Source organism: Elgaria multicarinata, chromosome 9 (genome assembly GCF_023053635.1).
Source record: "Elgaria multicarinata webbii isolate HBS135686 ecotype San Diego chromosome 9, rElgMul1.1.pri, whole genome shotgun sequence".
Lineage (NCBI taxonomy): Eukaryota > Metazoa > Chordata > Lepidosauria > Squamata > Anguidae > Elgaria > Elgaria multicarinata.
The window spans coordinates 98,614,500-98,637,961 of record NC_086179.1 but is presented as its reverse complement, the minus strand read 5'-3'; the positions used below and the strand labels follow the sequence as shown (position 1 = coordinate 98,637,961).

At 44.2% G+C, this 23,462-nt stretch overlaps 1 protein-coding gene across 1 annotated transcript in view; it reads right to left on the bottom strand.

Moving 5' to 3' along the window:
- Positions 1–23,462, bottom strand: part of ANO2 (anoctamin 2) — a 205,830-nt gene that overhangs the window by 11,223 nt on the left and 171,145 nt on the right. Inside the window, exons 19-23 of the mRNA XM_063135031.1 lie at positions 16,125–16,225; positions 11,281–11,429; positions 3,003–3,155; positions 2,814–2,866; positions 956–1,137 (exon numbers count right to left, since the gene is read on the bottom strand). Of these exons, the coding sequence (XP_062991101.1) occupies positions 956–1,137; positions 2,814–2,866; positions 3,003–3,155; positions 11,281–11,429; positions 16,125–16,225 (638 nt within the window). The remainder of the gene's footprint in view (positions 1–955; positions 1,138–2,813; positions 2,867–3,002; positions 3,156–11,280; positions 11,430–16,124; positions 16,226–23,462) is intronic.

The following is a 23,462-nucleotide window of genomic DNA, read 5'->3' as shown; positions in this document are numbered from 1 at the left end:
TGTTCCCTCTCCCATTCTCAGACCATGGGTGTCTGCCTGAGTGGCCCCTTCCCTCCCTCCCTCCCACACATAATTATAAACTCTTGAGTCTCTTTCCCAACTATTGTACTCATTTATTCTGAAACAAACAGTGTTGCAGTGGTTTAAAAGCAAAGATGGCGTTTATTCTTTGGGTTAAAAGAAAAACTTAATTGTCCCAACATAACAATTCAAATGAATTTCACCAGCTGCAAGGTGTGAAATTGCTGGCTGTCTACTAAATGTTGCATTAATACCCACACACACATATGCACTGGAGTCAAGTGCATCGATCCACATTCAGAGATTTAACTTTTAGAGCCTTGAAACTGGAGTTGAATGTCAACAATGGCAAATTGGGCACCTACTAACAACATTTTACTAAGGCACCCACATAATTTCTTCTAAAACCAAGCCAGGGACGCTGATTCATATGGTGTATGGACCAGAAAATATGCACTCCCCAGCCTAATAAATATGTGACCATATTCATTTGTAAATGATTAAAAAATAAATATCAAGTTTGATTTCTAAAGACAGGGCTGATGCTTACATTTTGCTGTCTGAGGCAAAGGACAAGATGGCGCCTACCCTAAATTGGGTGGGCAGCTAAATCTTACTGCAACACTGGCGAACGCACCACCAGGGCTCAGCAGATTGGCCTGGGGTAGCAGGGCAGGCTAACATAGGAAACTCCTGCTTGCCTCAACATCCCAAAACATGAGATCAGTTCAAAGAATTGTGCATTCTGAGCAAAAGAAAGGAGCTTTCAGAAAAGTTAAAATGCTGCAGGAAAATGTACCTGAGGCCTTCTATGAAAGGAGGCAGCACTATGGTTCTTATTCTCAACCCACAAAAATACATGAAACCATATGTCAGTATCACTCTTACAGTAAGTCTTAAATTCATCGATCAAGGTTTGGTAAGGCTGCATTACCTGCAAAAGGAAACCTCCTGTTCAAATGATGATTTTTCTGGCTGGGTTCCAGCCTTGAAATGACTGACGTTGAAGTATGAGAGTGTGTGATTGATGAAGCCATGCATGGTTCCATTGTGACTGTATGCATATTGATAGACAAGGCGTGGAATGAAATCAGAAGTGACAGAAATGACAAAGGCCTGGGGAAAAAAGAAATCTTTACCAGGTGAACCTGTAGATACCTGAAGTGCACTTTGATGCCACTTTATTGATGAGGATGACCGTGATCATTGATCATTCAAATATCCCTGGACAGGTAAGCCACTTGGCGATTGGAAGACAGAGTGAACCAGAGAGGCTTTCCAGCATCATTTGCCTCCAGAGTCCTTTGGAAAAGCATCTCACCAGAGATGTGCCCTCTACCTGGACTTCGAGACGGGCCCACTATTGCGGCTACTTAATAGAAATACTGTTCAGTGGCAAGCAAGCTAAGGCCTTTGGTATTAGTCCAAGGGCTTTGGGAAACATTTTATGACCCTTTTTTATAGGTGTGGGATGGATTTTAATGCTACTATTTCGGGTGTTAGATAATAATTTATTTTTAAAAGGAGGATTGAGCAGAGAAGAAGACTGGGACAATGAAAGAAAAAAGTGCTTAGCCACTGGACGCAACTGAAAGCAAATATATTTACCTGTTACTAAGTTCCGCTGATTTCAAATGAAGCTTGTCGAGATGGGCCCACCACTGCCTCCGAGAGGACTATCCCAGCTCAGCAGCTGCTTTCCAAGTGCCTGAGTCCTGACCTACTCCTTGCAAAAGAGCAGTACTAGGGACTTGCCTCCTCAGTTTGTTTAATCATTGCTGCCTTTGCCTATACTGGATTATTTTCAGGCAGATAGAAAGGATTGCCAAGACGCTTTAGCCACTGTCACCTGTGTCCTTCAAGCTACTAGTCCTGATGGCCATATGCTACCTCCAGTATCAGTGGCAGTATGCCTATGTACTCCAGTTGTTGGGGAAGAAGAGCAGGAGGGTGCTATTCCATCCATGTCCTATTTCTAGATTTCCCACAGGTAGCTGGTGGGCCACTGTGTGAACAGAATGCTGGACTAGATGGATTCTTGGTCTGATCCAGCATCAGGGCACTTCTGATGTTCTCCTCCTCTTCCACCTCCTTTGTTCTCCCCCCTGGACACTAGTGTGTCCGTGCATGTCCTGGTTTTGTTTACATCTGGCAAGGTAGATGTGGAAGTGCCAGGGATCAGGTTTACATTCTCTAGAGTTACTGTGGCATGTAGACCACTTGGATGCTTCTCTGGGGATATAGCAATTAAGAACGTGTTTGCATCAGTGCGGTGGTGTCTGTTTTGGATCTTTCAGCTAGAATGTTGGAGTTATCAGGCCTCTTGATAAAGTTTAGGGCAACAGTCCTAAAGGTGACTTGACTGCTTAAGACTTCTGGTAAAACAGGTGGAATGAGACCCATTGCTTAATAGTTTCTAGACAACTCACAAACATCTTGGGAAAATGTACATAAGTTATACACAAGATAGAGATAACCATTTAATGTGAATTAGATAATTAGGTTTTTCTACCACATTTCATGTCAATCTAAGGAACTAATGTTTTTGACAATTCAAACAGCAAAGTGTCTTGTGGCACCTTACAGACTATCAACTTTATTCTGTCATAAACTTTTGTGGACTTAAACCAAAATAAATTTGTTAATCTTTAAGGTGCCACAATACTATTTGTTGTTTTGATCTAATAGACTCATATGGCTACCTTCTGGACATTGACAATTCAAATCAGACTTGGGTGACTGAATCAAATTTCCTATTTTCATTACATAAATAAGTGTAAGCCAATACTCACATTAATTATAACTGAAAATTTTCCAATGCCACTCAAAATGTTAAACCAAATCCCTGTAAGAGAGGGGAAAACATTGTTAACATCTTATTTCCATTCCCGTTCTAACTGCTAAGCAAATTCTGAGGATCATCTTCTCTCGGTCTCTCTCTTTATATAAACTATAACATAATTTTAAATAAAAAAGCATACCTATATCTTTTGCTTTTACTGTATCAGGCCTTCTTAGCTCACTGACAAACTTTCTGGCATCAAGACGGACTTCAATTACGTTGTTGAGCAGGGCAAACACTGGGGCCAGAGGAAAGGAAGCAACAAAGAGTGTGACGAAGCCGAACTGTATAACTAAAAGACAGAAAAGCATTGCTCCTAAGGACCTTTGGCAAGAAGACTAAGAAACAAGTCTGCAATAACATTTTAAGGCATGGTATATGTGTGTATGCAAAGAGAGATCAATTTCAATCTAGTTTCTGGTCACTGACATTGTACCCAGCAATAGAAAGGGGGAGTTGATTCTCCTAGATATCTAAACCGCATTCAATACCATTGATCGTGGAATCCTTCTCGGGAGGCACTGTTCTTTGGTGGTTTGATTGGCCCTGGAGGGCCAATGTGGTATTAGGAAACTTCTATTTAACCCTGTGGCATTTATATGATTATGTCCCTCTATTTTGCCTTCCCACAACTGCTAAGTGCAGTCATATGAGGATTTGGAATTGGTTGTCTTCAATATGCTGATACCCACTCTATAAATCTTTTCCAGCTGAGGTGATGATCCCATGCTTGGGAGCAGTAACAGACTAGCCAATAAACTGAAACTCATTCTTGCAGATGGAGGCATTGTCTGCCCAACAAGGTAGTGTCAACCAGTTCTGAAGTGGGTTGCACTCCCTTTTAAAGAGCCACTGATACTTCCAGCATCAAAAACAATATGCCGTTGTGTACAGGTTGACGGGAAACACAAGTGGGAGGGTGCTATTATTGCCTGTTGATTTTTCAGTCATAGTTTAAATTTTCTACATTTTGTCTTTTTATTTTATCTTATCCATTTGCCCTGGAAATATAATGTGTGCAATAGAAATATATGTATTTAAAACAGGGGCGAGGAATTGGCAGCTCTTGGCACAAAGGCAGCCTGGGGGGGGGGGCTGTCTGGCTGGGCCGCAGCCCCCACTCTGCCGCCCGGTCCCCTCCACAGCAGTTTGACTTGGAAAAAAGCTTCGCATCAGGAGGCTTTTTGAGGTCTGACTGAAGCATGGGAAGATGAGTTTGAAGGGACTCACGGCTGGGAGTAGGGAGGAGGTTAGCCTTCCCCTCATTGCATACTCTGACACACACACACACATTGGCCCGTTTGCAGCAATTAGGCTTGAAAAAAGACTGCAAAGGGGGCTAATGGAAGTCCCCCCCCAAGTCTAATTGTTGTGTGCCATTTTTAGTACAATTGCTGCCGGGGGGGGGAGGGGGATCTCTCTCTGTGTGTGAATGGGCTGTGTATGTTGCTTTGGCCCTGTGTGTATTTGGCTTTAGCCCCTCCCACATTTAGTCTTGGCCATGCCCACCTCTGGCATGAGGCCCCCAGAAGATTACCCCAAGGGTGAAAAAGGTCCTCCAGCTCTTATTGGAAATGGTAGTACCTCCAATGGCAAACAGTCTAAGTCAATCAGCATATGAAAAAGCAAGACAATGGAAGGATGTTGGTATCATGATGTCAGGATCTGTCCTGCAGCACCACCTGGTGGCCACAGTGCACCTTGCCGGCTACAGAGTAGTTGCAGGGCCCAGGCCCACATCAGCAGCCCTCCCAGATGAGCTGATGCAGACCAGCTGGGAGCAGCCAGGAAAGGGCTATATAAGAACATTTCCACCACAGCCTTTACCACAGCAACATGGTTTCCTGTGCCTCTAGACTGGGTTGTGCCTGATCTTCTGCTTTGCTTGACCATGCTGTTTGCCTCCAGCCCTGCTTGAACCCTGTTGCTCCTGGTCTCTGAACCCTGCTTGCTTCTGGACTTTGCCCTTTGCCTCTGGCCCTGCCTGGACTCTGTTTGCTGGTTCCATTGCTGTCCATCCTGGCCCCAGTGTTCCTGTGCTGAGGCCTTGCCGCCCACACCCTGATACATGATCAGGTCTGTTCCCCTTAATGTGGGGGAAGGCTAGCAATTGGAATCAGATTCTGAACCAGAAGAAACAGGAGTAGAAATGGACCAGCAAACACAGGAAGTGGGGGAGGAGATTCTCCCAGGCTCTTCAGGAGCCAGGGATGAATCTTCACTGGACTTTATCAGAAAAAATGCTAACACCTCAGAGTCTGTGGGAACTCAGCAATCCTTGGGGGGGAGGGGCTTCAGAGTTGACCCATCCCAGCAGAGCTAAAAGGTGAGAAATGGGATCAATCACATCAGTAAGGAAGCCTCCTGACACCATATCAGATGATGTTTCTTAACTTTGTGTGTTTCTTGTATAAAGGCTTCTAGATCAGGTTTGCTTGGTGTTCTGAACAACTAGGAAATGCTAATCTTTGCTGCCTATGGATTGCCTTGGCCTTCACCTTCCTATGGTTTACCTCTGCCTCTGCTTTTGCCTTCTGACAGAGCTCCATCACACCAGTGTTTTAGCGCACTTTTGTCCTGCCTTGTTTACCGTTTTGCCCTACGACCCTCACACATCCTGCAGTCATCTCATCAGCTGCATTTTCTGTGTTTTTCTGGGGTGGGAAAAGTGTGGTATTTTTTCTCCACATAGGATAAAACCGCCCTTCCATCCCTGTGTATTGCAATCCTCAAGCTATGTTGCAGAACATCCCTTCCTGGGGTGGCTGGGTTCATAGGTGTTGAAGGGTGGTCTTGCTGAGAAAAGAGGGTATGGGCAGTTCTCCTCCAGTCCATTGAAGCACTCAACCAGGGAGGGAGGGAGGGAGGGAGGGAGAAGACCCTGTGCAGAAGGGAGCATCATCTCGCCTCTAAAGGCAGAAATGGTGCCCAGCCAATGAAATGCTAAATTGCTAAAGTGCTAGACAACAAAACTGGGGGGGGGGAGGTGCCCATGCCCATCACAATGTCCATCTCAACCACAAGAACCAATGAACTGGAGGGGGAAGGATAAGGGGATGAGGTGGGGTGGGTGCAATAGTGGAAGAGTGAACAAGTGAAAAGATATTTCAATGCTGATACCAGGAAGGCATGTGAAAGGGACCAGCACTTGACACGCTAGTGAAACAAAGATGGAAACCATGGGTCGTACCTGGGGGGAAAAAGTAGGTGTGATGGACCCCACAGTGGCTTGCCCAATGAGATCACAGCTGAGGGAAGACTTTAGTCAGTGGTTTACTGCCCCACATCCCTTACTTTCATCACCACTCTATGCTGCACTAATTCTCATTTAAAACAAGGCTCTCTATACTTGCATGCATCACAAACCATTGAGTTATACAAACCATCAAGGATTATTAAGCTGATTGATGCAAATCATTGAAGGGAATAAGGCTGTCTACTTCATGAACATTTTGTCTCCCATGAAACAAGCCCAACTCCTACTGGGCATTTTTTCACCTTTTGTGAAAGGGTGAAAAACTATTTGTAGGTGGGGGTGGGTGGGTCAGGGAACATTTCTCTCTTGCTGAGGTAACTGGGCCAATGTGCCCACACTTCTGGATGCAGTAAGACTAATGGAGTGTGGAGGAACGTCACCTGCATTCTCTAATATGCCTCTACTTCGTTACTTTCAGTGGAACGCTTATTTAGATAAGATGTCACTGGCTGCAATGGGATGATCCCTCTTTTCTCCAAAAGAGACACAGTTCAGGGAAATGATGGCAGTGATGAGGAGAGAAAACAAGCAGAGGAGTGGAAGAGGAGGTTTCTCACAAACATTGTAACACCTGCCAAAATGTCAGCTTTCACAGTGAAAATCAAACCTCACAACATTTCAGTGCCAGAAATGATTCCTCAGGGAATTCTCAGTGGCAATTAATGTATACAACATGCCTCCACATGACGCCCCAAAATGACACTTTCAAATCCTGCTACATCATGGAGATTACTGAAGAATGTGACTTTCTCTTTAGCAATGCTTCTTTTGTTGATGCCTAAAAGTTGGGAGGTTCTGATGGATTCTCTTGCTTTAGGGGAAATTCTTCCAAAACTTCAGAATTAATCCCAGTAGGCTTAGAGACCTTGAACCTAATTCTGCCTCTGTTTATGTGGATGCCAGTTTTCTCACTGATTCCAGCAGGATTCTGTTACATTGGCTTTTCAGACATTTCCCAAGTAAGTGCCACAAAAAAACTTGATTCTTTTTCAGTCTGTTCTGGATGGGAGAAGAAAAGAACAGAAATCGGAGCGCAAATAGGTTCATTTCAATCTGAGCAGAAGGTCACTTTCAGAAATGCCAGCTGGATAAAGGCGAAAAAAATTGCTTGTGGGATAATGGGGTAATGTTCTTTGTTCTTAGCACATTTATTTATTCTTTATTTATCATAGGAATTTAAATCCTACCCTTTAAATAAATTCCCAAGACAGATTATAATACAAAATCAAAGATTTTACACACGTAGCTAGGCTGGTGCTGGGATTCATTGTACTTAAAGTTAAAAAGCCTTTTAATCTCAGTGCATTGGAAGCAACCACCAATTCTGGCTGCTGCTTGGCTAGTGTGCTGTAAACATGCTATTAGCTAACTGGAAGCTTCAACATTTACTCTGCATCATCTCTTGAGAACAGTGTTCCCATGATGACAGATGTAAACAAAATCCACTTCATAGCCAAGGTATCACTTTTCAAAGTTCACAAAGTCTCAAGCTTACTATAAGATAGCATTAGTGTTCTATTATTATTGATTGATTTTTAGCTCACACAGAACCTCTTATTAAAGTGATCAAGTTATTAAAGTGTTTAATCCTATACATATCTACTTAAAACTGAGTTCAATTAAGCTAGGTTGTAGTCTAAGGCCATAGCTAGATGAGGCGATATCCCGGGGCTCACAGAGGATCCCGGGATCAGGGAGGGCTGATCCCTCCCTTGCCCCGGGATCTCGCCCTCGCCCTTTGAGCCTGCTTTTTCCATGGTCTTGGGCTGATCCCGAGACTGCGGAATGTGTGGGCGGGTGTCGTGGTTTGTCCTGGCTCCTTGCTGGGACCAGCACATGGGGTGCAGGGCTCCTCAGGAGCTCTGCACCCATCGGGGGTGAAGTGGGGGTGGTGGAGCAGGGGATTTTTTTTTTAAAGACTTGCCTTCTGCGCGTGAGCGCTCATGCGCTCCTTCTTCTTTTTTTAAAAAAAAAGCAGCCGTGATGTTGCTCGCAGCGTGTAGACCCGTGTAACGATCTCGCGATCATAAAATTGTGAGATCTTCGTGGAACAACCCCCTGGTCTAGCTGAGGCCTAAGTTTAAGTTATTATTATGCTAATATTACTGTTATAGTTAGATTTCCTGGTCCACACAAGGACTAGGACACACAGACTGCCATCTGAACATCTACGTCTTTTCTAGTTTTAAGATACAGGGGGAATGCCTAAGACATGGCAGTTAGTGAGAGATCCTCAGCACTGATTTAACAAAATGAAACTCCTCAGCAACGTTTCAACTGTCCTGGAGTAGAGACTCCTCAATGCAGATGTAGCTGATTTAGTATTGGTGTCATGGTCAGTATATCTAATACTTGAGCATCGTGCATTGGCCAGAATTGTACTCCTTCTCCCAGGTATAGTTGAGCTGCACTCAACTATATTATTATTTCTTGCAATTAAATATGCCCTCCTTTCTGAGCTCAAGTTCCCTCCTTATCCACGAGCTCAAGTTCCCTCTTTTGCCCAGTTTTGAATGTAAGTAAACATGCTCCATTGAAAAACTCCTTTCATCTTCATTTCTGCCTGATGCCCCTTCAGAACAATCTCAAGTGACAGCTTCAGCGCTGAGCCTCTCAAAGAGTTTCCTGTCCGTGTGGGTGGTCTGTGTCATTCAGCAGTGAATCTGACAGCTGAATTTAGTGATACCTACTGAGCACCACAGGCAGGCGACAAGAGAAGTATGCTTAATTTCTCCCATAATCCATCCTCCTTAAATCCCACAGACAGGACTCTGCATACTGTGCAAATGGAAAAATTACAGGGGTGGGGCGCCATTACTCTTACAGGTAATAATAGAAGATACCTATTTGAAACTGGAATATTATCTAACTTTGACATTTGTGTAGAAGATGAATTTCAGCAGGCACACGTTTATCATACACAGGGCAAGGAAAGCGGTGCTGCTCCTTGAAATTCTCTCCCTGGCGCCGCTGCTAAATAAAGAACAGCCCCATCCTCTTTGCATCCAATCACCGCTTTCTAATTCTAAAATCTGAATCTGGTCTTTCTGAATCAGAATAAGCGAGGCTGAAAATCAAGGGTAACATTCAGCAACCAATGTTTCTATCCATGCAGTTTGGCCTACAAAAAGACGGGGCTGGTGAGGATGTGAGTTCATCTTTTCTTCTTCTATTGGCATTAAAGACAAAGGGAAGATATAGAAGTTTATAAAAATTTGCATAGTGTAGAGAAAGTGGGTTGAGAGGAATTTTCCCTTCCTCATAATACTGGATGAATTAAACTAGCAGGAGATTCAGAAAAGAACATAAGAACATAAAAAGCCGTGCAGGATCAGGCCAAGGTCTATCCAGTCCAGCATTCTGTTCACACCGTGGCCACGCAGCTGTCAACCAGGACCCCACAAACACCCTCCCAGCCATGTTCCCCAGCAACTGGGGCACACAGGATTACTGCCTCTGATACTGGAGGTAACACATTGCCATCAGGATTAGTAGCCATGGATAGCCTTCTTGTCCTCCAGAAATTTATCCAGCCCCCTTTTAAAATGATCCAGACTGGTAGCCATCCCCACATCTTGTGGTAGTGAATTCCAAACTTTTAGCTAGTATGCACTATGTGAAGTACTTCCTTTTATCTCTCCTACTACTTATCTGTCCTACTACTTCAACAAGGTAGGAATTAATTGGAATTAGATTAGACTTTTTTAATTAAAGGATTAGATAAATTAATGGAGGATTGGATTCTTGATGGCTATTAGCCACAAGGGACAACCCCTCTCCATGTTCAGTGGGACATAAAATGCAGGCAGTTTCTTTATACCCTGTTTGTGAACATCTCAAGAAACTTGGCTGGCTACTGCTTAACTAGATGGACCCTTGATCTAATTGAGCAAGTCTCTCCTTATGCTCTTCTGTTAAGTGTGCCCTGATCATATATACCCCTCTCTCTCTCTCTCTCTCTCTCTCTCTCTCTCTCTCTCACACACACACACACACACACACACACACACACCCTTAGTTCACAGCACATGAACTAAAGTTTACCCTCATTGATTAAAGCTGCCCCCAGCCCCAAACAGTGGTTAATAATTAATTGAAGGTTTGTTTAAATTTTACACCTTGAGTTATGTCATTTTGCAGGATCTGAACTTTACTATCAGCTTCACAAGATGCACAAAACCAAGTTACGGAAACAGAACAAGTCACATTGTCCTTTGTCCTTTAACCTGCTGGGTCCACAGATCGTTGCAGGTATACCAGTTCATCAATAGCGGTTTCAGGAGGTCTGGCATTTGTGTTCGGATAGTTAAGGACAAGGCTAAGTCTAGCATTAGGGGTGTGCACTCCGCCTCGGAATTATCTGGTAACCGCGAACATCTGTGGAGCATTCGATCTTCCAGAGCAGATTCACTGCTTCTAAACTATCAAATAAACTCAGAGCTGAGACACACCCAATCGGTGCATCTAACATCTCTGAAATTATTCAACCATTTTGTGTGTGTTGTGTCTAATTGAAAACCACCCAATAAGGAACCTGGGGTGATGTTCTCCTCCTCCCGTGTAGCCTCCTACGGGGAAGCTGTTGTTGTTGCCTTGACACACTCCAATGTGCCCAACCGACAGTGGGGGAGGGGTCCCGCCTCTTCCTGGTCCCGCAAGCTTCCTGTCCTCTCTGAGGCTGGGCAAGCTGTGTGCTGCTGTTGTGGCATTTAGTAATATATTTACTTATTTATTACTGCGCTAAGCACTTTCCCGCTGGTTCGTTTCCCTCCTTGCCTTGCAAGAGGTGCCTGAGAGAGGACATTTGAGTTCAGGCTTTAAAAAATTCCCTATAAATCACTTCATAAAGGGATCTGCTCTAAAACTGGCATGCTTAAAGCCCTCTTTCACAGCTTCACAGTGGCAATTTTCATGTGTTTATTTTTAAAACTCATCCCATAGATGAGAATGATCCGGTTACCCGAAAACGGAATGGTTCTTCAACAGGTAATTCGACGAGGAGGAGAAACATCTCTATGGAGCTCCAGCTCAAATTTCAAGGCAGAGAAGACCCACTTTGCACACCCCTATCTAGCATGCTCTATAAAGGTTTCACAAAATGGCTTTTGAGGGGGGAAAACACTTTGATATGGGCAGAGGAAAAGGAATGTTCAGACCATACTCATTTCCATGTATTCTGGAGTCAGGCCAGTGAAAGGTTCCAAAACATAGTCCAGTTCCCATTGCTGAGGCTGCTTGGAAGGGTTTGGATCATCTTCCTTTGTCTCGGGCCTCTCATCCTTCAGCTTCCGGAACAATTTCTTTAATTTGCTGGGGAAAAGAGCAGGTAATTTAATAAAACTCTATCTAATTAAGTATCTGCTATCACTACAAAAATGTAACCTGAGTTCACAGCAACATAAGGTTGGATATACTAGGATCCACCTTCTGTTGACAGAAGGGATCTGCTCATGGAAGGCACCTCTGCTCAGTTTTGGGGAACACTCTTTGCACCACAGCAGGAGCAGGGAGGTCTATCCTCTTGGCAGTATTTTCATGGAGCTGCAGTGGAGAGGAGGGGTTGGGAAAGTCCAATTCCGCCAGCCCAGTTGTACGTGCCTAAATCTGGATTTAATGCCTTTTTCATATCTACACCAGAAATGTAGTGATTTAATAATTAGTCCCTCTCCTCAGGAAACACTGGGAACTGTAAATCTGCAAGAGAGGTTAGAGATCTCACTCAGATAATTTTCAGCAGCCTCACTAAAAGTCCAGGAAAACAGCTTAAAAGGAAAGTATCACTTATTAATTATTTTTGTATTTCATCAACAGATTTCATGGCCCCAACCCATCGAAATATTAAAAGTCACATAATCAAAATACAGTAAAATCAAGCCAACATATTTATTTATTTATCACGTTTATGCAGCAAATATAAATGTGTATAAATTATTTTCTCCAAGAGGCTCAGGATTCATTGGGATCATCCCATTTTATTGTCACAACCACCCTGTGATGTAGGTTAAGCTGAGAAGACAATAACAGGCCCTGGGCAAACCAGTGAGCTTCACAGCCCATTAGGGATTTGAGTTAAGCACTCGCTCCACCCCATTCCTCTGATGGCTGGACTGCACTTGTAAGATCTCATCTATTTCAATGACTAAAATAAATAATACAAGTAATGTTGTATATCTGTTTTTAATGTTCATTGTTTTTAACTTTTGTAAACCACCCAGAGAGCTTCAGCTATGGGGCAGTATATAAATGTAATAAAATAAATAAATAAATAAAAGTAACTTAGGAGTTTGAGAACCAAGCATTCTCTAGTAATGACTCCAGATATTCCACCACCAAAACATACATTAAAAATATGTACAAGAAATATAACACACACACACACACACACACACACATATCTATATACAGACATAATCATGTAACTGTATAGACATATTTGTGCGGACGAGTAAAAATCCAGGTTAATCCTGTGCTGCCAAGAGTTTAACAAACGGATGCCATAAACCTTGTCCTTCTATAGCTTGCAATAAATTCCTTGAACCTGAAGTATGCATGCTACACAAGGGAGGTTATGAAGGACTTCATAACAACAATAAAAACTCTCTTTCAAATCTAACCAAAAGTAGGAGAAAATTGCAGGTATTTGTAATAAAGTTTCCCCACCCCAGGAGTTTTCATGACTGAAGGCCTGTTCAGACAACATGCTAAGCCATGGTTAGGCCACTAATCCTTTTGCAGAAAGTGTGTTTAACCATGGTTTTGTAGCCACCATGGTTAGGAATGGTTCACACAACACACTAAGCAATCATGTTCAACTCAAAATGCTTAACTAACATGGTTTAGTGTGTTGTCTGAACAGGGCCAATAAGTTCTTAGGATCGTTAAGAATGGAAACAGAAATACATCTTCATCAAGGTTAGTGATTCTATACATTCTTCTGTTCCTACAAGATGCTCTTCCAGAGTTCAAGTTTGGGGGAAATGTTTCTCTCTGGTCGAGTGCTTGACTGGGATACATGACATATTTGTCAACATGCATTAGTCACTTCCAGACAGTATAATGAATTTGCCATTATCAGCCTGAGGTTCACCTCTCATTTTTTATTTCTTGGTCATTACTGCTGCTGCCCTGCTTTCCATTTGATTCATATTATCTCTCTGTGATCAAGCCCCTTGAAGTAACTGTAAGGGGAGCTTGTTTAGATCAACACTGTGCAAACCTAGGAAGGGTTGATTAATAAACATCCCCAATGGGGTACATTCTGAAGATGGCAGAATGCATAAGCACGTCTTGGGCTTGCACCTCCTCTCCCACCGTATATTTTGTGTGAATCAAGGCCTAGTTAGATATATACACATAGGTCTCAGTTCATACCAAGAACTGAGTGTATTCACAACAGTTAGCTTAGTTATTATATGCAATATTGTGCTGTTTGTGTAATACACCTAGCATTGTGTTTTAATGGTAGTAACTTAGAATTTCACCTTGAAATTTCTACAACCAAGTAAAAATAGCCTCTTGTAATTCTCCACTGTATTTGTGTACAGTGAAAAGGGCAAAGGGTCAGCTTCAGAGGCCCTCCTCTGGGTGCATCTGCCAACGTAAGGTAACATAGCCATCAGGACTGTGAATTGATAACCTCCAGAATGCCACACTAATGTAATTTGTGGGGCATTGTGTGTAAAAAATGGTGGCTACCACAAGAAATGGCTAATAGTTGGAAAACATTCTGCAAAATTGGTCTCTTTTTCAGAAAATCCCTGAAAAATAACATATTCAGAAAAATCATCAGATGCCGATGACTCTTTGGCTTCCCTCATATTTTCTTAGATGTTTTTGCCTATGCAGGAGCCTCAAATTTGCCTTGATTTCCAACCTAAGACAAAATTGGGTGGTAACTCTATTCTGAAGAAGGCAACAAATGGTAGCCCTGTAGCCATTTACAGGAATAGTTAAGGTCTTGAGGTTTAGCTAAGATTTAATTAGAAGTAGTCTGGAAGGCTTTTGGGCCTATTTGGCCTTTGGAATGTTAAAATCTGTGAACAGATCTCTGTCAATGTTCTCAGAGCAGAGATAGAGGAGTATCCTTACTCCCAGCAAACCACCTCCTTGTTTTGGTCTTGGGCAAGAAACTATCTGTGTGAAATTGATAGAGAAAGGGTGGAGGTTAGAGAAGGGTCACCCAGATTGAAGCGTCATCTTCGTGGGCTGAGCAGTGCTGCCCTGTTTGGACAGGGGCCTGGCTGAAAGACCAACCCTCCTTGACTGTCAAGGGGTCCAAAGGAGGTCATACCTCCCTTTATAAGTTGAGGCAAAGGCAAGGAGCCTTTGCTAGGAACATCTCATCTCTTGGCCTGAAACCCCTCCTTGTTTGGATCCATCACTGTCTGGGACTTTGAAATCACTGTGCACATGGATTGGATTTTGGATTACTAAGAACTTGCCACAAAAAGTACTGGGAAGCTTTTCATAGGCTTGAATCATGTTTCTGTGGGTTGTGTGTATTTATTTATTAATCACATATTTATACAGCCCAACAGACTAGGCTCTCTGGGCAGTTTACAACTAAAACTGCTACTGGTTTTAACTTTTGTAAACTGCCCAGAGAGCTTCAGCTACGGGGTGGTATATAAATGTAATAAATAAATAAATAAATCCATGAAATCCAATTTAAAACTTTAAAATCACGTAACGCCAGAATAAGTTGTTTGTGGTCAGCTCAGTGTAGCATCAGACTGGGATTGATTATGACTGTTGGACTTTTGCTTTGCCAACTCAGGCAGAAGGGAGTTCCTAGAAACACGGGACTCCTTGTGCCTGAGGTTTTACCTGTGTTTTTGTCTAGGCTTTGACCATGTTCCCTTGAGTTACCAACAAATGATCCATAGTGGGACTAGCTCCCTTAGGTGGTTTGTTAAGCTTTTCAAGAATTTTCCCCTGTGATTGCCTGGGGGATCATATCAGGAATTTCCCCCCCTCCCTTATCTGGGTTTATTATTTATTGATTGATTGATTAATTACATTTCTATACCGCCCAATAGCCAGAGCTCTCTCGGGTTTGGAACCCATTTATGGAACCATGGAGATGGCAACAGGATATCACATTGCTATTGTAGTGATTAGCTTTTGGCTGTTTTGGGATTTCTTGGAGCCTATAGCTATGACCATCAGCTATATGATTGCTGAAGTGTGTAACCATTAAGCTTTTGCCATAAGATTTCCTGCAATAAAGAAGTCTCACTGATTTGGGTATCCTGTGTCAGTTTGCCAGAACGTGTGCTTGCCTGAGGAACTGGGAGACCTGACATCATTTAGAGAGCATTTCTACATGAGGTTTTTGCCCCCATGCTCGTGATTGCTCACTCACAGACATTTGTGGGTCCCTTACATGATGTTATCAATCTCCAGAGTGTCCCCTGCTTTTAAAAAGAATGGATATGCTGTTATCTCATATTAACAAATGTTAATATGAGGTAACACCAGTGTGTAATGATGCTGTTGCACTATAATACAATCACTAGATGGCTCTGCATAATGAAACCAAATAGAATATTGCGGAGAAAGGAAGTTTTCAGTTCAAATCACATGTCCGCTATGTAAAGATGTCCATCATAATCCCACAAGGAAATCAGAAGCAGAAAGCCCTGGTAAGGTGACAGGATTTGAGCCTGCTGTGGGGAAGCTCATATTCAGTGATGTTCTGAAATCCTTTCTAAAATTTCTCTCAATATTTTAGCAACTCAAGTTCCTCAAATTGTTACATGATGCTCTTTTTTAATACTTTCAGACAATTTATATGAATTACTTTACTCATGCATGACCAATTTGTTAGAGAAAATAAAATCCCAGCACTTTATCACAATCTAATATACTGTTCCTTTATGTTGATTCAATTAGGCCCCAATCCAACTCCCACATATGATCAATGTTAATATTCCCATAGATTTTAATAAACCAAAACCAGCCCGATGATACATAACACAAATGTGATCGTGATTTAATACATACGGGACTCCGATTTCAAAGATATTGTTTTGGATCAGCTGCTTTCCCAGCATGATAATGCTCAGCTGAATGCAAAGTTCCATGAGGCAGCCTCCTGGAGCGCACTGAAGAGACAGAGAAAAGGCAACGGATCAGCACAACGTAGGTGAGGGGACCAGCCAGCAGGTGATGCCGGTGCAACCCCCATGGGACTCCCATTGCTTCTGCAGGCAATAACGGTCAGTGGGTAGTTGGGGGATGCAAGGGAGCGGGGTGGGGGTGGGGTTCTGGCCAATGTCCGAAGAGGGCTTCAAAAGAACTAGAGGCCCAGCTGTCTCAGTTCATCACTATGCATAATGCTGATCCAACAAAATTGAAGGTTCGCATATATTGGGCACCACAGAACCTTGTTAAGAAGAATGCTGGCAATGTAATAAAGACAACACCACACAAGGGCATATGTCAGGGTCATGTCCTGTAGGAGCCTCTTTTTGGTTAGTTGTCACTTCTTATATAAATTGAGTTCTTAAAATTCTGTGATGATAGCGGATGTTTACACGCGTATAATTTACATCCCTGTGATATGGGGATTAACAGATGGACAGCAAAAGTGGATACCGAGAGCCCATACAGTTACAAAAAGTCTTATACTTCAAGCTTGGAATGATACCATCTATCATTCAATGAACATTCAGATGTAGCTCTTGCTACATTTGAATGTATCTCCTACAGCCTTCAGTGTCATATGGAAGCTAATTTAGATATATGGAATGCTTTCATTAATGTACTAGCTCATATATGTAGCATTGCTCATGCCCCCTAAGACATATGTCTGCAAGGTAATCATCTTAAAGTAGTAGGCCACTGCTAGGCATGTGAGTTAACTTTTAAACTAATTAAATTTCATTTTTTCCTTCCCTCACCCTCATGACAACCCCACAAGGCATTCTGGTGTTAGCCCTGTGAGGTAACTTTAAAATTAGGGGTGTGCACAGCCCCCCCCGATCTGCTTCTCTTCCATATCCGCAAACTGCGGATCGGTCCGCTCTGCTCCGCTCCGCCTATAGTCCGCTCCGCTCCGCTGCGAAGCTCCGGATCAAGATCGGAGCTCCGCTTTCCCCCCCATAGGCTTGCATTGAAATCCAAAAAACCCTACAACGTTTTTTCTGTTAAAGTTAGAAACCTCAAATTCAGCACCATGACACCTCATGGACATATACACACGCATGCCAAGACTTAAGCAAATCCAAGCATCCCCTGATTTTCGGGGAATTTTTGAAAATCGGACACCCCATTTTCAGACATGGGATTTACTCTGACATTTTGACAGAATTTTTTTTAATTGGGCACCCTCACAGATGCCATCTAGCTCCACATTCATGCCAAATTTCAAGCATATCCCATCATCCCCTGATTTTTGGCGGGGCTTTAACCTTTTAACTCACCCCAAATCAAGTCCCATGCTAGAACTACGTCAATTTTCACGTTAGAAACCTCAAATTAGGCACCATGACACCTCGTGTATGTATACACATGCATGCCAAGACTCAAGCCAATCCCATCATCCCCTGATTTTGGGGGAATTTATGAAAATCGGACACCCGATTTTCAGACATAAGATTTACTCTGACATTTTGACAGATGAAAACTTGGAAGCAGGCACATCCGCATTTATGGCAAGTTTCAAGCAGATTCCATCATCCCCTGATTTGGGGGGTGCTTTAACCTCCAACGCTGCACCCCTAACCCCAATTCAAACACCCCTTTTCTATATCTCTGTCAATTTTCACATTAGAAACCTCAAGTTCGGCACCATGATAGCTTATCCATACATGCTTGCCAAGCCTCAAGCCAATCCAAGCGTCCCCTGATTTTTGGGGAATTTTTGAAAATTGGACACCCCATTTTCAGACATGGACTGTTCTCCGACATTTTGACAATTAATTTTTTTTAATTGGGCACCCTCAGATGCCATCTAGATCCACATTCATGCCAAGTTTCAAGCAAATCCCATCATCCCATGATTTTTGGCGGGGCTTTAACCTTTTAACTCACCCAAATCAAATCCATGCTAGAACTATGTCAATTTTCACGTTAGAAACCTCAAACTTGGCACCATGACACCTCATGTATGTATACACATGCATGCCAAGACTCAAGCCAATCCCATCATCCCCTGATTTTGGGGGAAAATTTGAAAATCGGACACCCCATTTTCAGACATGGGATTTACTCTGACATTTTGATAGATAAAAACTTGGAAGCAGGCACCCTCACAGATGCCATCTAGATCCACATTCATGCCAAGTTTCAAGCAAATCCCATCATCCCCTGATTTTTGGTGGGGCTTTAACCTTTTAACTCACCCCCAAATCAAGTCCCATGCTAGAACTACGTCAATTTTCACGTTAGAAACCTCAAATTAGGTACCATGACACCTCATGTATGTATACACATGCATGCCAAGATTCAAGCCAATCCCATCATCCCCTGATTTTTGATGAATTTATGAAAACCGGACACCCCAGTATCTCAGGGATTTAAAGCTGCAGACAACTCAATGGGGCCATTTCAAAGGAAATCCCAACATGCCATGAATTGGGGAGTAGATAAACCTAAATATGAATCTTCTTCCACACTTGAAAAATTGATTTGGAACTTCCAAAAGTCTAAGTGAGCGCAGGAAGGACATCCCCTGAGTCAAAGCAAGACACACACAAACCATCCCTGCGAGGCGGGCAGGGGAGGAGGGAGGGAAGGCAGGCAGGCAGCAGACATTTCTGGGGGCACAAGGAAGTGCGGCAAGGATGGCTGGTTTTTTCTTTCTAATCCAGCAGTAACGCATTGAGAGGCGGGCGCAAGGAGTGAGCAAAGGATGGCTTCTTTCTTTGTAAGCCAGCAGCCAGTAACGCATTGAGGCGGGCCGGGCGGGCACGGAGGAGGATGACTGGCAGCCAGCATGCCGGAGGCTGCTGGGCATGAACCACAAAGCATCTAGTACAGCTCCCAGGGGGAGGAGGGAGGGAAGGCAGGCAGGCAGCAGGCATTTCTGGGGGCACAAGGAAGTGAGGCAAGGATGGCTGGTTTCTAAGCCAGCAGTTAGTCACACATTGCAAACGCAAACCATCCCAGTGAGTCAGTCACCGAGGAGGAGGACAGGCTAGCAGAGAGGCAGGCAGAGACATGTCATAGATGTAGTATTGGGGAGGAGTCAGTCCCGGCAGATGCCCCACCACAGTAGCACCCTGGGTGGGGGAAGGCAGGCAGGCGGGCGGGCAGGCAGGCAGGCATGGGTTGGCGGGCCCAGAGGAGCTGGTACCTTGCACAAGTAAGCCATAGATCTCCGGGGGAGTCAGTCCCAGCAGATCCAGCTAGCTCACAAGGATGGCTCCCAGGCAGGCGGACATGGGCAGGCAGGTTATTGGTAGCTTATTGAAGCAGTTACTTTGAGTGTGGCAGATGATGCAGGCAATCAACCACACTTTGGCTTGGAGCATTAACGTTGCTGGATGATCCACCTCTAAGTGTATGTATAGGTGTTGGATGACCTGGAGAAATCCATCCTCAGCCAGCACCCTCCAAAGGGCAACCAGTGGACTGCTGGAGTTTTCCTCCTGTTGCCGGTGGCTGTGGCGGTTCTCTGCCCAACCATTGTGTGCAGATAGACAGAGCCTGTGCCCAATACCCCTGGACTGTGCTCCCCCTGGGAGGGAGCTCACTTCTCAGAAAACTTAACCTGTTCATATGCACTTCACCTTCTTTTAAGAGAGTGTAACAACGGGAGACCGGTCGACTGCTGGAGCTTAGCTCCTTCAAACAGGGGAAGTCAATGAGTTGAAGTGACAGGTTGCTTCTCAAAGAGGGGTTACAGCGGAAGAGGGGTGGGATGAGACTGAGGAGAGAGCCTCGGCCAGCTGCTGCTAATCCTCACCCACATCCTGGAGGAACAGAGCATCCACCGCGAAGTGGCTGTGCTAAAGTCAATGACTGACATGAGTTGAAGTGAGAGCTCACTTCTCAGAAAACTTAAACTGTCCGTATGCACTTCACCTTCTGTTGGAAGAACAATGAAAGAGCAACCAGAGGACTGCTTGGTTGCTGCTGAACCACTGGGCAAAGCCTAAGTAGTGGCTGTGGTGAAGCCAACGACTGCCATGAGTTGCAGTGTGAGGTAGCGTCTCAAAGATAACACTTGTGGTGAGGGAGTCAACTGAGGACTAGCCCGTTTGATTTTCACAGCAGGAGAGGCTGCCTGCTTGCCAAGCCTCAAGCCAATCCAAGCCTCCCCAGATTTTTGGGGAATTTTTGAAAACCGGACACTCTAGTATCTCAGGGATTTAAAGCTGCAGACAGGGGGCATTTCAAAGGAAATCCCAACATGCCATGAATTGGGGAGTAGATAAACCTATATGAATCTTCTTCCACACTTGAAAATTGTTTTGGAACTTCAAAAAGTCTAAGTGAGCGCAGGAAGGACTTATCCCCAAGACACATACAAACCATCCCTGTGAGGCGGGCAGGGGAGAAGGGAGGGAAGGCAGGCATGGGCCGGTGGGCACAAACGAGCTAGTACCTTGCACAAGTATGCCATAGATCTCTGGGGGAGTCAATCCCAGCAGATCCAGCTACCTCACAAGGACAACTCCCAGGCAGGCGGGCATGGGCAGGCAGGCAGGCGGGCAGGCATGGGCCGGTGGGCACAAAGGAGCTAGTACTTATTGAAGCAGTTACTTTGAGTGTGGAAGATGATGCAGGCTTGGAGCATTAACGTTGCTGCTGGATGCAAAGTGGAAGTGTCAGATGACATGGAAAAACCAATCCTCAGCCAGAACCTTCCAAAGGGCAACCAGTGGACTGCTGGAGTTTTCCTCCTGTTCCCGGTGGCTGGGACAGGTCTCTGCCCAACCATGGCGTGCAGACAGACAGAGCCTGTGCCCAAAATACCCCCGGCCTGTGCTCCTGGGTGACGCAGCCCCCTGCCAAAGCACAGGTGAAGGCAATGGGCTGCATGAATTGAAGTGTCAGGATGCTTCTCAAACCCATGAAACTGGTTCGCATGCACTTCATCTGCTCACAAGAGAGTGTTCCAAAGGGCGACCGGTGCACTGCTGGAGCTTAGCTTCTTCTCACAGGGGAAGTCAATGAGTTGAAGTGACAGGTTGCTTCTCAAACCCATGGCACTGGTTCATATGCACTTCATCTGCTCTCAAGAGAGTGTTCCAAAGGGTGACCAGTGCACTGCTGGAGTTTACCTCCCGCACATAGGCGAAGTGAATGAATTAAAGTGTCAGGTTGCTTCTCAAAGCCATGGCAGTGGTTCATATGCACTGCACCTTCTGTTAAGAGAGCTGTCCCAAGGGCGACCGGTGCCCTGCTGGAGTTTAGCTTCTTCTCACAGGGGAAGTCAATGAGTTGAAGTGACAGGTTGCTTCTCAAAATCATGAAACTGGTTCACCTGCACTGCATCTTCTCTTAGAAGAGCTGTCCAAAGGGCGACCCGTGGACTGCTGGAGTTTACCTCCCGCACATAGGGGAAGGTTGCTTCTCAAAAACATCATTCTGGATCACGTGCACTTCATCTACTCTCAAGAGAGCACTCCAAAGGGCGACCCGTGGACTGCTGGAGTTTACCTCCTGCAGAGTTTAAGTGTCAGGTTGCTTCTCAAAGCCATGAACGTTACCGAGGAAGAGGGGTTGGATGAGACTGCAGAGAGAGCCTTGGCCAGCTGCTGCTCCTCATCACCCACATCCTGGAGGACCACCGCCTCCACAGCAGTGGCTGTGCTGAAGTCAATGACTTCCATGAGTTTCAGTGTGAGTTAACTTCTCAAAGCCAACACTAACTCATTGTGGTGAGTGAGGCGAGGACTATCCCATTTCATTTTCACAGCGAGACAGGCAGCCACAGTCACACACACAACCACACACAATGACGAACTCTGCCTATAGCTTTTGCACAGAGGCTCATGATGCCCACCAGGCAGGAAGTATTCTCCTTTAGGGGAAGATTCAGCCTGGCAGTGCCTGCTACGTCTACTGTGGTAGTAAGGAAGAGATAGCCTGAATTTGACGTAGTGAACTGAATTGTAGAAGTACTACAGCCGGGGGGGCGGAGCTGGCCGCCTGAGCAATGGCGGGTTTCTTCTGAGGCTCTAAGCGGCGTTTGCCGGAAAAAGCAATTATCTCTCTTCTAATGGGCATAAATCTTTGAGCAAACGACAGAAAATGATTATAAAAGTCACAGGAGCTGGAAAAGCGGAGAGATTTGAAGGAGGGAGGTGAGATGATTGATAATTAATACAATGTCTTGTAAGCGGCAGCACTGTCGAAACCGAAAGTTAAAGCCTGCGAGGTAGGATGGGCTGAAAGAGCAAACACTGACGCAGTTTAAAAAGAAGGAATTTGTGCTTGCTGGACATTGATTTGTGTTACAACCTTTCATTCTTATCTCACATGGGAACGATTGAAATGCTGGCTTTGTAAGGTGGAAGTTGTTGATTGGATTTATTGGCGTGGTGAGAAGGGGGGGAGAGAAGGTGAAAGAAGCTGCGTTCGGCATTCGGTGAGGGAGATGTGGGAAGCTGAGAGGCTGCGAATGATTAAACTGATCCCCTCTAGTGAATGCTGTTGTGAACTGGATATTCCCCCCCCCCTCATGAAGAAAGGAAAAGTGTTTGATATATAACAGAGAAGCCAGCATAAGTTGCTAAGGAAGCGAGTTACACTCTAAGATTTATGCCCTACCCAGAAGAATCCCATGCCTAACGTTAAAAGAAAGATCAAAAGTTGGGCAAAGCTTAATATACAAAAAAAGAAAAAGAAAAAAAAAAAAAAGAAAAAAGAAAAAAAGAAGAAAAAAAAATAAGAAACCTTCAAATTATAAAAAAAAAAAAAAAGGAACTTTCAAATCATAATTTGGCATGCCTCTCCCTCCTGGAAAGGACAGCCCCTGGAGTTGAGCAAGAGGAGGAAGATAAAGACCCAGTCCCTTTGGATACAATACCAAATAAAGAAAAAATATGACTGAAGGAGGAGAAAGTGGTAGTAACCCTCCCTCGTTGATGGAGGTCAGGCCCATTATAGCTGAAAATAACATTGTTATATTTTAAAAAAATGGATCAGCATATGAGTGAATTTAGACATTAATTGTGTATTTAGCGGATAAAAAGGTGGAAAATTCGGATAAGATCAAAAAGATGGAGGCTAAAGCGGACTTGGACCAGAAGGAATAAGAGGCTATTGAGAAATCAACTAATATACAATTTAAAGAATGGGTACTGTGATCGATTGCCTCGGAAGATTAATCTAGTAGATCTACTTTTTGAATAAAGCAGCTAAAGGAGTCGCAGGGAGAAGATCTTA